Raw genomic sequence first — 16,990 nt, forward strand, 5'->3', positions numbered from 1 at the left:
CAAACTTTCTTTCACACACATTCTTGACGTTCCCACCGCCCCATCGGTTGGCTTGGAGAAGGCATTTCTCTCTTTAAATCACTTCTCCAAGTCAAGGCAGCCAGCAGCTTGAAGAATGCATGTAAAGTTAAAGTTGCTTTCTTTCCACCTCTCCTCCCTCATCTTCCTTCCTTCCTTCCTTCCTTCCTTCCTTCCTTCCTTCCTTCCTTCCTTCCTTCCTTCCTTCCTTCCTTCCTTCCTTCCTTCCTTCCTTCCTTCCTTCCTTCCTTCCTTCCTTCCTTCCGTTCGTCTTGTGGATCTCAAGCATCTGGCATTCTTGTCTTGTAGCTCTTAAACATCAGATGTCTATTCTATGCGGCTCTTATGTTAAGCAAGTTTGCCCACCCCTGTTCTAGTCCCTCTAATCCCCTCCCCCCACATGGCAGGGGCTAAGTGAATTGGGAATTGGTTGCTGGACAGTTGTATAGTTCTAGAATCTTCCAAAAGAACATGCACCAGACTTGGTTTTCAAACAGATGGAGGAGAAGCTACAGGCAAGGAAATGAAGCCATGATATGGCAGGGCTTATCTCCGACATGAAAATCTGACAGTCTGAGAAGAAGCTGTGCAAGTGAAACCGGTTTCTGAACCGGTTTATAGTGGCAAGGAGCACTCACTGAGATACAGGAGAGATCTTTAGATTTCTAGAAATCTCAAGGCTTTTTTTTTTTAATATTACAAATGGTGGGAACATTAGGAATAACCAGTCCCCATTCTTGATCGTGTAACAAAGCCCAAGTCCGGTATGCTAGGATGCATCTTAGACCCCTGCGTTTGAGGGTCTTCCATCATTTCACCAGGGCAGAGGCCAGCTGTGGTTTGTAGGCCACAGATCTGCCCTTCCTGGCCGTCACAGCGCCGTCCTTCCTTTTTTCCTCTGCTCCCGAGTGGGATCTGTGTTTCGGGTGACCCTGCGGGGATACCTTGTTTTCCCACGGCAGGTCCTCCCTGAAAGCGTTCACGTCATACAGGTAATCCAAGCTCGTCACCGTGCCCAGGATTTCCGGGACACTGTAATCAAATGAGAGCAGCTCATCTGGCAGGTTGAGAGACTGAATGTCACTGGACGAATCTTCGCAGGGGAAACACCCGTTGTCATAACTGTCTCTTAGTGTCCCGTTCTCGGGGTCGTCCTCGGTAACCGGAGAGCAGTCGAACAGTTTCATGGCATCTTCCAGCAGGACTTTCTCCGGCAAGTCAAAAGGCTCTTGCTCGCCCAGCAAGTTGTTTTTGTTGGTGATGATGTCCTCCAAGTCCATGCAAGGGTCCAGTTCTGTTATTATCTCACCGAAGGGCACACCAACAGGGCTCTGGGATTCTGAATGGACCTCCAAAACAGTAGGGTTCTCAATACAATACGAGTTTGTGTCGTTTTCTCTGGATTCTTCTCCTTGCACGGGGAGGTTCTTGGTATCTTGAAAGAGCAGGTCATGGTTGGTTGACGTGCTGTTGCTTGAAGGGTCAACCGGGTGCTCTTTCAGAGGGTTGTAGGTCTCCGTCTGAGCAGGCTGCTCCTTGAGGGTCAGCCCAGGGACAGTGGCTTGGAGTGGGTGGTCTTTGCTTTGCACGAGGCCTTCACTGGGGAGGTGAGGGGCCTCCACAAACGGGGAGCCTTGGAGAGGTTTGCTGATGAAGCTGATCTGCTCTGTCAAGTTAGGGGCAGGCCGCTCCGGTTTGAAGAAAGGTAACACAAACGGGGGGTTGTTTGAAATGGGTTGGTAGGGTGGGTATGGGACCGGCTGAATGGGGCCCTTGAGGTATTTCTGGCTGTCCAAAAGGTATGTGCTTTGGGGGCTTAGCCCACCGGAGAGTTTGTAAACCGAGGGCTGGACAAAATTGGCCGTTGCCCACTCGATGCGGTAGATCCGGGGGTCAAAGAAACATCCGCACGGAGCCATGTGGAAGCCTGAGGAGGAGAGAGGGACAGGAATCACAAACGGGACTCCAGACAGCAGGTGTCTGGAGATTTATAAAGTCACCTTAGGGGACAGCAATTCAATAAATGGTAATCCCCAACATCTCCCTCTCCCCTGGCAGGAAGTGTGCTGCATGAAACAAGAAAGCAGGGAACAAAAAGGTGCTGGTGAGTCAAAATACTCACATTCCAAGGAGGTTGCCTGATGCTTCTCTGCACGAGTTGCTGCTCTAATCAGCCTCTAGTAATTCCGCATGGGAGGTGAGTGACTGAATCACCCACCTCTGAAGCAGAGCTGCAGCCAAACAAATCTCTTGAGGAAATTAGCTGTTGCATCTCTGTAGGAGTCTCTGCTCCAGCATCACTGTCTTCTGATTAGCCTCTGCTGGAAGCTCCACTTCTGCTGGGCCTCTGCCCCCAGATGGGACTGGATAGTTCCTAATGCGGTCCTCTGACAAAGCTGTTGCATATCTGTACGAGTCTCTGCTTTGAGCTCACCTTCTTCCAAAGAGGAGGTGCACTCAAATCAGCAGCTGACAGAGAAATGTAGGAGCTCTGCAATGGGGGGGGGGGCGCTAATATTGTCTCTTGTCTGTCCCAAACCCTTGGGAGAGATATTGCCAGCATTGCCAGAGCAGTTTTTAAACTAAATCTTGGGGGAAAGCCGACAGGAGATGAAATGTCTCTGGTTCGGGAGGACTCGTCTCAAAGAGATGAAGGGTTAGCTGCTATTTTTCTACCGGGTAACGGACCGGAGTTGTCCACTGTGAAGGTGACAAACAATATGGACTGTCTGCCAGTGTCTCGAGGCGGCAGGAGGAAGGTGGCGGGCCTAGCTCGCCTGGGAAATTATAGATGTTTGTATGCAAATGCTAGAAGTGTTCAAAGTAAAATTGGTGAATTGGAATGTTTAGTGCTGGGAGAAAACATAGACATTGTGGGAATTTCAGAAACTTGGTGGAATGAGGAGAATCAGTGGGACACGGTGATTCCTGGATATAAGCTATATCGGAAGGATAGGGAGGGAAGGGTTGGAGGTGGGGTGGCTCTGTATGTCAGAGAGGATATACGGTCCAGTGAGGCTGAGATCAGAGAATTAGATTCACTTTTAGAAATGCTTTGGGTTGAAATAGAGGGCCCAAAAGGAAATTTAACTATGGGAGTTTGTTATCGCCCACCAAATCAAAAGAGAGAGGACGATTATAATATGATGGAAGGCTTAAAGATAGCGGCTAAACGTAAAAACTGTGTTGTAATAGGTGATTTTAACTACCCGCAGATTGATTGGGTCAATATGTGTTCTGGTCGAGAGAAAGAGATTGAGTTTCTTGATGCTCTCAATGACTGTGCTATGGAGCAGATGGTCTCAGAACCTACCAGGGGTGGGGCGATCCTGGATTTGGTCCTAAGTAATGCCCAAGACTTGGTGAGAGATGTAAAAGTGATTGCGCCGCTTGGGAGCAGTGACCATAATGTTATTGATTTCACCGTTTGTATAAATAGGGAGTTGTCCAAAAAGACCACCACAACCACGTTTAACTTTAAAAGGGGTAAATACACTGAGATGAGGAGGCATGTGAGGAAGAAACTGAAAGGAAAGGTACATACGGTCAAAACCCTTGAGAAAGCTTGGACGCTATTTAAAACTATAATCCTAGAAGCTCAGATAAAATACATACCACAAGTTAGGAAAGGCACAAACAGGCATAAGAAAAGGCCTGCGTGGTTAACAAATAAAGTAATGGAAGCTGTAAAAGGTAAGAAGGACTCCTTTAAGCGGTGGAAAACCAGTCCAAGTGAGATTAGTAAAAGGGAACACAGGCTGTGGCAAATCAAATGCAAGACTGTGATCAGGCAGGCAAAAAGGGACTATGAGGAGCATATTGCAAAAAACATAAAGACCAACAATAAAACTTTCTTCAAATATATTAGAAGTAGGAAACCAGCCAGGGAGGCAGTGGGGCCCTTGGATGACCATGGGGTAAAAGGATTACTGAAGGAGGATAGGGAAATGGCTGAAAAGCTAAATGAATTTTTTGCCTCCGTCTTCACTGTAGAAGATGAGAACTTTTTGCCCGCCCCAGAACCACTAATTTTGGAAGGGGTGTTGAAAGACCTGAGTCAGATTGAGGTGACAAATGAGGAGGTCCTACAACTGATAGACAAATTAAAAACTAATAAGTCACCGGGTCCGGATGGCATACATCCGAGAGTTCTGAAGGAACTCAAAGTTGAACTTGTGGATCTTCTAACAAAAATCTGTAATCTTTCATTGAAATCTGCCTCCATTCCTGAGGACTGGAAGGTAGCAAATGTCACCCCCATCTTTAAAAAAGGTTCCAGAGGAGATCCGGGAAACTACAGGCCAGTCAGTCTGACTTCAATACCGGGAAAGTTGGTAGAAACCATTATCAAGGACAGAATGAGTAGGCACATTGATGAACACGGGTTATTGAGGAAGACTCAGCATGGGTTCTGCAAGGGAAGATCTTGCCTCACTAACCTGTTGCATTTCTTTGAGGGGGTGAACAAACATGTGGACAAAGGAGACCCGATAGATGTTGTTTACCTTGACTTCCAGAAAGCTTTTGATAAAGTTCCTCATCAAAGGCTCCTTAGAAAGCTTGAGAATCATGGAGTAAAAGGACAGGTCCTCTTGTGGATCAAAAACTGGCTGAGTAATAGGAAGCAGAGAGTGAGTATAAATGGGCAGTCTTCGCAGTGGAGGACGGTAAGCAGTGGGGTGCCGCAGGGCTCGGTACTGGGTCCCATGCTTTTTAACTTGTTCATAAATGATTTAGAGTTCGGAGTGAGCAGTGAAGTGGCCAAGTTTGCGGATGACACTAAATTGTTCAGGGTGGTGAGAACCAGAGAGGATTGTGAGGAACTCCAAAGGGATCTGTTGAGGCTGGGTGAGTGGGCGTCAACGTGGCAGATGCGGTTCAATGTGGCCAAGTGCAAAGTAATGCACATTGGGGCTAAGAATCCCAGCTACAAATACAAGTTGATGGGGTGTGAACTGGCAGAGACTGATCAAGAGAGAGATCTTGGGGTCATGATAGATAACTCACTGAAAGTGTCAAGACAGTGTGCGTTTGCAATAAAAAAGGCCAATGCCATGCTGGGAATTATTAGGAAGGGAATTGAAAACAAATCAGCCAGTATCATAATGCCCCTGTATAAATCGATGGTGCGGTCTCATTTGGAGTACTGTGTGCAGTTCTGGTCGCCGCACCTCAAAAAGGATATTATAGCTTTAGAGAAGGTGCAGAGAAGGGCAACTAGAATGATTAAAGGGCTGGAGCACTTTCCCTATGAAGAGAGGTTGAAACGCTTGGGACTCTTTAGCTTGGAGAAACGTCGACTGCGGGGTGACATGATAGAGGTTTACAAGATAATGCATGGAATGGAGAAAGTAGAGAAAGAAGTACTTTTCTCCCTTTCTCACAATACAAGAACTCGTGGGCATTCGATGAAATTGCTGAGCAGACAGGTTAAGACGGATAAAAGGAAGTACTTCTTCACCCAAAGGGTGATTAACATGTGGAATTCACTGCCACAGGAGGTGGTGGCGGCCACAAGTATAGCCACCTTCAAGAGGGGTTTAGATAAAAATATGGAGCACAGGTCCATCAGTGGCTATTAGCCACAGTGTATGGAGCACAGGTCCACCAGTGGCTATTAGCCACAGTGTATGTGTGTATATAACATTTTTTGCCACTGTGTGACACAGAGTGTTGGACTTGATGGGCCGTTGGCCTGATCCAACATGGCTTCTCTTATGTTCTTATGTTCTTATGTTCTTATTGACTCCTAGGAACCCGCTCCTGATTCAGAGGATCCTCATGGCTATAGACACCATAAAGCCCTGTTTCTAAGCTGACAACATGCCAATGGCAGATATCCTCCCTATGAACCAAGAATGTCGCCCCCATCACACCAGGCCAGCCAGAGGTGGCCCAGAGACACACAAACATTCAATTGGTAGCTGTTTTGAAGATCCAGTGTGGATATCGGTCGTCATTCTTTCTCTCAAATGGGACTGAAAAAATTGTAGAAAAGGGGCTATGGTGAATTTCCCTATGAAGAAAGGTAAATGAGTGGAGTTTAGCAGAAAAAATTACTTGGGAGACACATGAAAGAGTTTTTACAATATGTGCAGTGGTTTGTAGCATTTTTTTTCTAGCAGGAACTTATTTGCATATCAGGCCACACACCCCTGATGTAGCCAATCCTCCAAGAGCTTACAGGGCTCTTTGTTCAGGGCCTACTGTAAGCTCCAGGAGGACTGGCTACATCAAGGGTGTGTGGCCTAATATGCAAAGTAGTTCCTGGTGGTTTGGAACCTGTAGATCTATTCTGTTAGTAGTAGTACTTTTCTCATGCCCAAGGAGTCTTCTTCTGGTTTTGCCAGATTTGGGTTGGGAAATACCTGGAGATTTGGAGGGTGGAGTTTGAGGAGGAAAGGGACTTCATCATGGTCCAATGCCATACAGTCTACCCCTCCAAAGCAGCCATTTTCTCCAAGGGAACTGATCTTGATCACCTGGAGATGAGTTGTAACAGCAGGAGATCTCCAGGTGCCACCTGGAAGGTGGCAACCCTACCTTCTTCTGATGCAATAGCGTTCTGGTGCCAGTTGTAGGCATGCAGCTGCATGATTCATCCAAATGTGCAGGAAGTGTGTGAGTGTCTGTGTTGGAGGTTTGCTAGTCTCCAGGTACATCCTGGAGATCTCCCATTTTTTTCAGCTAATCTCCAGCTGGCAGAGATCAGCTCCCCTGAAGAAAGCTGGAAACAGAAAGAGCAATTAACATGCGTTGATCCAAGTTGTTGAATGTTGTACTGAGGCTCCAGGATAAAACACTGAGAGAAAAAGGCTGACGAAGGTCTGAAACCGTGAGGAATCCCAGGCTGCGGTCCCTTACTCTCTCGGAGACAAGCTGTGCTGGAGATTTGAGGACTCCAACCAAGTTGCTGAACATAAGGAAAAACAGCAGGAAGGCAATTGCCTCTGAGGAACTGTACCTTATTATCTTCAAACAACAGACAGTGTGGGGGAGTGAAAAGAACTCTTTTTCCAGCTGCGTTTCTATTATGAGCATTTGTGAATTTAGTATCAGAAGTGGTTTATAAATCACTAATGATGACTACTGCTATGCATGTATTTTGATAAATGTAGGTTGCATATACACTATATTGTGTAAAAGCGTTATTGTTATTCTGGTGTTTTTTCACTTGTTATTCACTTACATCGGAAAATGGCTGCTTCAAAGGCTGGGCTCTGTGGCATTGAACTCTGCTGAGGCCCCTCCCCTCCCCAAACCCCACCCACTCCAAATCCACCCCCAAAGTCTCCAGGTATTTTCCAACGGAGACCTGGCAACCCGAGAGGGGAGAGAACTGATACATGGTGGGGAGGGCACCCAATTAGATTAAACAGGAAGTAGGTTCATGATAGGCAAAAGGAAAATACTTCCCATGATGCACAATGTGGAATTCATGCAGGGCCGTCCCTGCTGCTAGACCTAGGTTGCCGGTCTTCTGGTAGTACCAAATTGGGCACCCCTCCCATGTGACTCAGTGATATTATCGGGGGGGGGGCACCAGAAAGCCTTGCCTAGAGAGCCAGACAATCTAGGCCCAGCCCTGGCTCCATGGCAACAGCCATGCCCTCCAAAAGGCACAGGAATTCTGGGAAAGCCTGCCAGGAACTGTTAGCCATGGTAGGTAAATGAAGCCTCCGTGTTCATGAACAGTCTATCTTTGAACATCTGTTGCTGGAAGGGCAACAAGCAGAGGGAGCTTTTTGTCTCCAGGCCTTGCTTCTGGGCCTCATGGGGGCATCCGATTGGCCACTTTGGGAAACAAGCTGCCAGATTTGAGGACCTGATCCAGCACTGCTCTTACAGGTAGGCCTCTCTTTAAAAACATAAGAAAATAGCAACTTTCTTGTGAGTTATGTAGTTGCTAGTTTCAGTTCCCATTCAACCCAACTGTGGGAAATCTGGTGGCATTTAAGGCCTCTAAATGGCTTTTCCTTCAAGAAATCTCTCTGGAGCAACTTGTAAAGTCTGAACGAGATCTCTTGGATCCCCTTGCCTGCAAGTCTGCCTCTGCACCTGTGTGGGCCAGGGTTGGACCCAGGTCGGGAAAGAACAAAAAACTGAATGGCCCCACCAAAAAAGAATGGTCAAGAAAACAAAATTTGAGTCCAGTAATCTACATGGGCAGCCATGTTGGTCAGAAGCAGTAGTGCCCACCTGGATTGGTCAAGAAAACAAATTCTTTAATTTAGGGTTGCCATGTCCGACTCAAGAAATACCTGTGGACTTTGCGGGTGGAACCAGGATGTTTTGGGGGTGGAGCCAGGAGCAAGGGTGTGACGAGCACGAATGAACTCTGAATGAATGAACCTCTGGCCATCACATTTAAGAGGACTGCCCCCAACTGGGGATTGGCAACCCTACTTTAATTTGAGGGATACTCCTTATGGTTGGAGTAGAAAACGCTCTCTTTCTTTCTTTTTTTAAAAGTGGGGGCTGTAGCACGATATAGTCCACATTTCATCCGAGTAACCTGCTCTATTTTGCCACCCCGCATTCCCGCATGCTGGCTTTCCTTCTAGGGTTGCCAATCCCTAGTTGAGGGCAAGCGATTCCCCCAGTTTGGAGACCCTCCCCCTGCTTCAGGGTCCTCAGAAAGCGGGGGGAGGGAGGGAAATGTCAGCCGGGCACGCCATTATTCCCTATGGAGACCGATTCCCATAGGGTATAATGGCGAATCGATCCGTGTGTAGCTGAGGCCCCGTTTTTTTGAGGTAGAGGCACCAAATTTTCAGCATCCGGTGCCTCTCCTCAAAACACCTCTCAAGTTTCAAAAAGATTGGGCCAGGGGGTCCAATTCTCTGAGCCCCAAAAGAAGGCGCCCCTATCCATTATTCCAAATGAAGGGAAAGCATTTCAAAAGAGTGCTGTCCCTTTAAATGTGATCGCCAGAACTCTCTTTGGAGTTCAAGCATGCTTGTCACACACCCTTGGATCCTAAGTCCACCCCCAAAGTCCCCACACATTTCTTGAGTTGAACCTGGCAATTCTGGGTGGAGCAATGAGTGAAGAGGAGGAGATAAAATATTCCTCTTCTTGCAACATCTGATCTCCTCCTCCTCTTTTGAGAACTGCTTAGGGTTGCCAAGCCCCCTGCAGCCTCCAGTACCATAGAGTTTCCCTCCCAAATTGCTAGATCATCCAGGAAAACCATAGAGTTTTCCCAGAAGCTCCTAGAGTGGCCAGCGTGCAACATCGCTAGCGCGATGACATTGCTTACAAGTGACATCACTGCACTGGCGACATCAGGAGGGGATCCCCCCACCAGCCCACTGTGGGCCATTGGGGACCTCCAAAGTGGGAGAACTCCCGCCCTGCCTGAGAGTTTGGCAGCCCTAGAACTGCTCTTGAGAAACCACCTCTGAGAGAACTGTGACTGGCCCAAAGTCACCCAGCCGGCTGCATGTGGAGAAGGAGTGGGGAATGAAAGCGAGTTCTCCAGATTAGAGTCCGCCGCTCCTAACGACTGCACCCAACTGGGAAATGGCAACCATGTGGGTGAGACCTGCAAAAAAAGAGTGCGTTTTCCTGTCCATGCAGTGTGCAAACACACTTTGGCTGTCATGTGTCTTATTCCCACTAGTGGTCAGTTTAACATTACATCAGTATATGTCCAGCATAAAAATGTGCGGTTTAAATCTGCAGGGAAGTACACCAGACATACAGCGATGTAATATTGAAATGACCACTAGAGGGAGCAATGGAAAAGAACACGCACACCCTGAAGCGATAGGGACCCACAAGCAACAGAAATGCCCTGTGATATTTCCCTTAAGATTCCATCAAGCCCAGTTTGGAAAAGATCAGAGCAAAAGCAGGGGAGAACCCAGACAGGAGGTGGCTGGTGTGGTGTGCAGGGCTTTTTTGAGTAGGAATGCACAGGAATGCGGTTCCAGCTGGCTTGGTGCCAGGGGGTATACCCTAATATGCAAATGAGTTACTGTTGGGCGTTTCTGTGTGAAGCGAGGGTGGTGTCAAGGGTTGTGGCCTAATATGCAAATGAGTTCCTGCTGGGCTTTTTCTACAAAAAAAGCGCGCCCTGGTTACCCTACCCCAAGGTATGCTGACACCAGCCCTCACCATGTGATAGGCACACAAAAGCTTATACCCAGAATTAAACTTCGTGGGTCTTAAAGGTGCCACTGGACTCGAACTTCATTCAATTTCTATTGGTGTTGGCATGACCTTTCTACTCTCCCGCTTGCGCCTGTGTGCAGCAGCTCTGCTCCACACTCCAGTGCAGATTTTGGGTTGACAACTTTAACGTTAGCTCCAAACCCCTAGAGCTTAGCTATTTTACTCAAGTGTAGAGTTGTAGAAGGTGGAGCCGGGTTTCTCCCCACTCTGTCCCCAGTCAGGATTTTGGGTCCCTGCCCTTCCCTCCCCCCTCAATGCCACCCTTGGTCGCTAATATCTACGCACCGCGTAAGCGTTACCTGCCGGGGGCGCTGGAAAAAGATCTTTCTCTTGATTGGGGGGATGGTACAAATTGGGTGTCCCTAAAATAGTAACACAAGAAAATTCATGTTCTCTCCACTGTTATATATTTTAAAGCCCATATTGCCCTTTGGATTTCTTAGCAGGATTCCCTTTTCCATGTTCTTGACTGTTCACTGATGCCTTTCGCAAAACCTGTGCCCAACTTTGTTTTCACAGGGCTTTTTTTGAGCAGGAACGCACAGGCATCAGGGGGTGTGACCCAACATGCAAATGAGTTCCTGCTGGGCTTTCCCCACAAAAAAACCTGCACAAAACAATGGTGATGTTAGGGGGTGTGGCCTAATATGCAAATGAGTTCCTGCTGGGCTTCTTCTACAAAAAAGCCTGTGTTTTCATAGAGGGACTTTTGTTTTTCTATTCTGCTGGGCCCCTGTCCCTCTCCACATCTGGTGGAGGGGGTGGGGGGCAGAAAGAATGCCCTTTTTTCTGAACTTATGTTTTTTGAAATGAACTTTCACAAGAACTCAGTGGATAGAACAAATTATCCTGGGACATTCTATGCTCCTGCTTCTCAGATATGACAGGCATAGTTTGCTGTGTCTTTGTGACTGGAGTGAGCTTTGCAAGAGATCACTTGCCAGAGAAAATTAGGTTATGATCCGTAGTGGTCTGTTTCTCCCACTTTTCAAATCTGATAGACATTTTCTATGCTCCTCCTGCTTCTCAAATCTGAGAGGCATAGTTTGTTGTGTCTTTGTGATTGGGGTGAGTTTGCAAGAGGTCACTTGCAAGATAAAATTACGATGTTATGATCCATAGTGGTCTGTTTCTCCTGCTTTTAAAACTGGATGGGCATTTGCTTCTTTGATACATAGTAATCACTTCCTCAAATTGGTGTGTTTTTCCCCCCTCGATTTCAAACAATTTATTAGTAACATATGGTAGCATAGTCAAATTACATCATTAATAACTACTTTTTCCCTCTATCCCATATATTACTTTCTACCCGCCCCTCCCCCCGTTACTTGATCCCCGCCAGTGTATTAAACTTAAAATATTAATATTAAAGGTACCCTTAATTATTAAGAACCAAAATTAATATCCTCCTCCCTCTTATACTTAATCATTATCGAAAATTGTCCAAATTTGTGTGTTTTTATTGGACCTTCCCATGTTATTGAAATCAGCTTTGCAAGAGAGTACATGCCTTTACAATGTCTGCTTCTCCCAGCTTCTCAAATCCGATATGCATCTTTTGGGTGTTGCTTTTGTCTTAATTACAGAATTACAGTTACATTGGAATGCCTGTACTGTGCCCTGAGGGTACATAGATCATTCCGTGCGGTAGTTAAAGTAGCTAAAGTGCATTTTTCGAAACCTCTTGGGAGAATTACGGTTCCCTCAGCACAGGAGTGGCTTAGCTGTGTAATGCTTGCAAATGAAATGGCTTCCCCCATATTTATGAAACATCTTTAGGGTTGGGAGGGGTAGAAAGGCCAGTGAGCCAATCTTTCTTGCAACATCTGCCTTCCCAGTTTGGAGGAACGGAGGCCTTCTATGCAGGTATGATTTCTGCAGGCCTCATTTTGGGCTGGAGCTCACAGGAGCAGAGCTCCGGAACCTCTAAATTTTATTGTGCTCTTTCTTTCTTAAACACCCCCCCACACACACACACACCCATACTTGCTTCTGGGCTCCATTGTTCAAACTCCCTGTGACAATTTTGCTGAATTCTAAGATTTGACAAACTTTCTAATATTTTTACCCCACAAAAAATTGGGAAAATAACCAAAACATACAAAGCAGAGAGATGGAAATCTTCCTCATGCCACTGTGGCCACAAAAGTAATTTTAAAAAGTATGATGGGACTCATGGGAGTAAGGTTTTGTTCTGGGATGCAGCAGGAGCTCACAGGAGCACAGCTCCTGAGCCTTCCTGAGGGTTCCCCCTCCTCCTTCCTACCTTGTCTGCTAAACAGTAGGTGCAGCTGCATAACAATCCCTGGATGAGCTCCACCACCTATTTTTCTACAAAACATCCCCTGGACTTATGACAGTTCTAGTTCAGGAAGCATTTTAGGTGGATGCTGAGCTGATATAATTTCATACACCTTCAGGTGATGTCAGGGGTGTGCGACCTATGCAAATGAGTCATGCAAATGAGTTGCTCTAATGAACTCCGGCACTCTTTTTCTACGGAATGACCCCTGAATTTTTGTATCGTATTTGCAATGGGGCAAAATTCTTCTGCACTGTGGGATGGGGTCAGCAAACCCACATTCCTAGGGGTATTTCCCCCCCCCCCCCAGGACTGGACATGTGAGACGCCAGGGACCTGCATACCTTAGGGACCACCTTTCCCCACATGTTCCCCGGAGAGCATTTCGGTCAGGGTCACAAAATCTCCTCTCAATCCCTGGCCCTAAGGAGGCCAGGCTCATGACAACCAGAGCCAGGGCCTTCTCTGTGGTGGACCCATGCTGGTGAAACGAGTTGATGGAAGAAGTTAGGGCCCTGTGAGAGTTCATACAGTTCTGCAGGGCTTGCACTCTTCCACCAGGCATTTGCAAACTAGATTGCTGCCCACTACAGTTCTCAGGAAACATCCGGCCCACCTCTTGCAAGCTGCTGTATAGCAGAAGCGGAAAGGACCATCTAAGACTCGCCTATAGAAAACATCAATCTGATTGTAAGATCATAGCACCGAAATGTAGAAATGTTAATTTTTATGTCTCATGGTTGTTAAATTGTTTTATGGTTTTTATCTTATTTATTATATGTTATGCCCATGCATGTGCAGGAATATGTAAGCTGCCCTGAGCACGCTTTGGCGGGGGGGCGGGATATAAATGGAATTAAGTAAATAAATAATAAACGTGATGCAGCCGCATACCACTAGCAAACGACGTGGAAGAGGAAAAAGCCACAACAGAGCGAAGAACCCCATACCTACGGACGCAAGATTCTCGGGGAGGACGAAAGCTGGAAAGGGTCGATTAGGTTGGTTGTCCGGTCGGTCTAGCACTCTCGGGGCGTACGTCTCGTGGTCTGGGTAAAAAAGCTTAGGTTGATGCATAATCTTTTGCGGAGCTGACAGACGCCTTTTCCCATCTGGCCCACTTGGGCCAGATCCAAGAGAGAGTCAGTGTTGTTGCCACGGGAAGGGGGGGAAGGTTCTGTTTTGATGGTTACTCGGGGAAAGAGTTCCAAAGTGCGCGTTAAGATTCTGAGGCCTTTGCAGGGGCTGGAGAGGAAAAGGCAGCCTCGGAGAGCCGGTTTGGTGTAGTGAATAAGTGGGTGGACGCTTATCTGGGAGAACTGGGTTAGATTTCCCACTCCTCTACTTACACCTGCTGGAATGGCCTTGGGTCAGCCATAGCTCTGGCAGAGGTTGTCCTTGAAAGGGCAGCTGCTGTGAGAGCCCTCTTAGCCCCACCCACCTCACAGGGTGTCTGTTGTGAGGGGAGAAGATATAGGAGATTGTAAGTCGCTCTGAGTCTCTGATTCAGAGAGAAGGGCGGGGTATAAATCTGCAATTCTTCTTCAGTTCTTCTCGGAGGGAGTGTAAAATGTGTGCAAAGGACGGAGTTTGGAAGTGGAAAACTGAACCATGAGATGAGAACCACAAGGGATGCCAGCCTCCAGGTGGGACCTGGAGATCTATCGGAATTACAGCTCATCTCAAGACTGCAGAGGTCAGTTCCCTCGGAGAAAACGGATGCTTTGGAGGATGGATTGCAGGCAATGTTCCCTCTAAGCTGCAGAGTCTTGTGAACAAAAATTCTACTTTGTGAGCTACTGGCATTAAAGTTCTGAGTGACTGGCATTGAAGTTGTGAGCTACTGCATAAATTAGTTTACTCTGGGGCCATTTTTTCTGAGCTAAGACAAAAATGTGTGAGCTGGAGGCTAAAAATCTGTGAGCTAGCTCATGCTAACGCAGCTTAGAGGGAACACTGTTTGCAGGGCTTTTTTTGTAGCAGGAGCTCCTTTGCATATTATGCCACACCCCTTTGATGTAGCCAGTCCCCCTGGAGCCTACAGTAGGCCCTGCACTAAGAGCCCTGTAAGCTCTTGGATGATTGGCTACATCAGGGGGTGTGGCCTAATATGCAAAGGAGTTCCTGCTACAAAAAAAGCCCTGGTGGATTGTATGGCATTGTACCCTGCTGAGCTTAGGGTTGCAAACCCCTAAGTCTCAGTGGGGTTTCCCCCACTTTGGGGGACTCCAATCCGCCGCCCCCTAGCTGGCTGGCAGAGGAAACTCCACCCCCAAACAGGGACGTCATCGCACCATGTCCCCTACATGATGATGTCACCCTAAAGTGATGTCATCATGGCAGGGATGGCGTGCATGACACTATGGTTTTTGGGCACACTGTATGGTTCTGTAGCAAAAAACCATAGAGTTTTTGCCCAAAACTTAGAGCATCACACGCGATGTTGGCGAAGTGATGATGTTGCTTCCGAGTGAAATAACTGCATCATGCATGCAAAGTGCATGCAACAGAAGACTCTGGGAGTGGCGCCAAGTTCCCCGACCAGCAGGCAGTGGGGCTACCAAGCCCCCGGTGACGTCATTGTGCCGTCACCTGGAAGTGACGTCGTTGCGCCAGTGACGTCGTATGGTGTCCACTCTAGAAGTTTCCGGGAAAATTCTATGGTTTTTTCAGACACTCTAGCCTTTTGGGAGGGAAATCTCTATGGTACAATAGGTACCGTAGAGTTTTCCCTGACGAAATGGCTAGAGCATCTGGGAAAAACATAGAGTTTTCCCTGAAATGCCTAGAGAGGCCGCAAGTGCTGGCGTGATGATGTCACACCCTGATGACATCATTGCGTCACATGCGAAGGGGACTTGGCAACCCTAGCAGGCAGGTAGGACCTGACATCCCTATCTGGGGTCCCTGCCCTCCCCAGGTTCCACCCCCAAATCTCCAAGAGTTTCCCAACCTGCGGCTGAAAACCCTACCCCTCACTCCCCACCACTGGCCATGGGGGACCTGGCATCCATTAGCCCCCCTGGATCAGACCCAAGATCCAGCTGGTCTGGAATACCGCTTCCTACGATAACCAACCCGATACCTCTGGAATCCCACAAGTAGGGCAGGAAAGCAAAAAAGGCCCTCTCTTTGCGTCCTTGCTGGTAGTATGCTCCTGTGCATGGAGGCTCTATTTAGATGTCAAGGGCTAATAGACATCTATTTAGATGTCAAGGGCTAATGGGGGCTGCTGCCTTGCTTGAAGCTAAGCAGGTCAGGGGTTGGAGGTAAGACTGTTCTGGGGGAGGCTTGCAATGATCAGGAAAAAAGCAGGGTATAAGTGCCACGCATCCTTCAATTAAATAACAGAGCTCTCCTCCACAGATATGAACCTGGAGAGGAGGCGGCTGAGAGCAGGCCCATAGTAACCAGGGGGCTACAGGGCCTGGCCCCCTGACAGTTTGGGGGGGGGGCTCACCCCCGAGCTGCTGCCTCCCTCCTGCATAATTTCAATCACATGGGAGGGGCATCCAGGTGCAGCTGCTTCCCCTCCCATGCCATTTATAGGGCCCAGAAATCAGCTGATCGGCGGGGTCTAAATTATGCAGGAGCAATCAACAGCCTCTTGCACGATTTAAAGGGCCCCCTCTCCCATGGCCCCCAATGGCCCCCTCCCCCTGCAGCCCCTAGCTATGGGGCTGGCTGAGAGGTGATAGGATCACCATCTTCAAGTACATGAAGGGCTGAGGATGGTGTGGAATTGTTTTCTGTGGCCCCAGAAGGTAGGACCAGAACCAGCAGGTTGAAATTTAATCAAAAGCGTTTCCGGCTCAACATTAGGAAGAATTTCCTGACCATTAGAGCGATTCCTCAGTGGAACAGGTTTCCTCGGGAGGTGGTGGGCTCGCCTTCCTTGAAGATTTTTAAACAGAGGTTAGACTGCCATCTGACAGCAGTGACGATCCTGTGAATTTAGGGGGACGTATTTGTGGGTTTCCTGTATTGTGCTGGGGGTTGGATTAGATGACCCTGGAGGTCCCTTCCAGCTCTATGATTCTATGACCAGGGCTTTTTTTGTAGCAGGAACTCCTTTGCATATTAAGCCACACACCCCTGATGTAAATAATCCTTCATGAGCTTACAGGGCTCTTTGTACAGGGCCTGCTGTAAGCTCCAAGAGGATTGGCTACATCAGGGGTGTGTGGCCTAATATGTAAAAGAGTTGCTGCTACAAAAAAAACCCCTGGATATGGCTGATCTCCTTATAAAGCTCAATGCGAGTCCAGGAGCACTTTAGAGACAAACAAGATTTTCCAGGGTGCGAGGCTTTCAAGGGCCACAAAGCTCATTCCCCGAAAATCCCGTTGGTTTCTTAGGTGCTTCCAGGCGTGACTCGAGCTGTTCTACTGCAGATGGACACAACTGCCCTCTGAAACTCTCCCCATTTAAAGCTATCTCTGCCCATGGCCACCACCATGTGCAGTGGCGGTGAGTTCCACTGGTAAGTTA

The 16,990-nt window shown here is 47.8% G+C and overlaps 1 protein-coding gene across 2 annotated transcripts; it reads right to left on the bottom strand.

The window, feature by feature from the left end:
- Positions 1–733: 733 nt before the first annotated feature.
- On the bottom strand, positions 734–13,611 carry PRR22 (proline rich 22). 2 transcript variants are annotated; one of them, XM_060233387.1, is made up of 3 exons: positions 13,450–13,611; positions 10,497–10,559; positions 734–1,945 (listed from the first exon to the last, which is right to left on the bottom strand). In XM_060233387.1, the coding sequence occupies exons 1-3, from the start codon at positions 13,574–13,576 to the stop codon at positions 828–830; spliced, it is 1,308 nt and encodes a 435-aa protein (XP_060089370.1). In that variant the 5' UTR covers positions 13,577–13,611; the 3' UTR covers positions 734–827. The 2 variants fall into 2 exon arrangements, with proteins under 2 accessions (XP_060089370.1, XP_060089371.1); XM_060233388.1 differs by lacking the exon at positions 10,497–10,559.
- Between the last annotated feature and the right edge of the window lie 3,379 nt (positions 13,612–16,990).

Source organism: Heteronotia binoei, chromosome 2, assembly GCF_032191835.1.
Source record: "Heteronotia binoei isolate CCM8104 ecotype False Entrance Well chromosome 2, APGP_CSIRO_Hbin_v1, whole genome shotgun sequence".
Lineage (NCBI taxonomy): Eukaryota > Metazoa > Chordata > Lepidosauria > Squamata > Gekkonidae > Heteronotia > Heteronotia binoei.

Coding starts and splice junctions, on each gene's coding strand:
- PRR22 (XM_060233387.1), bottom strand. CDS start 13,576: ATGCATCAACCTAAGCTTTTTTACCCAGACCACGAGACGTACGCCCCG. Junction 10,560..13,449: donor CGAGAATCTTGCGTCCGTAG/GTATGGGGTTCT, acceptor TTACTATTTTAG/GGACACCCAATTTGTACCAT. Junction 1,946..10,496: donor TTTTCCAGCGCCCCCGGCAG/GTAACGCTTACG, acceptor TCTCCTCCTCAG/GCTTCCACATGGCTCCGTGC.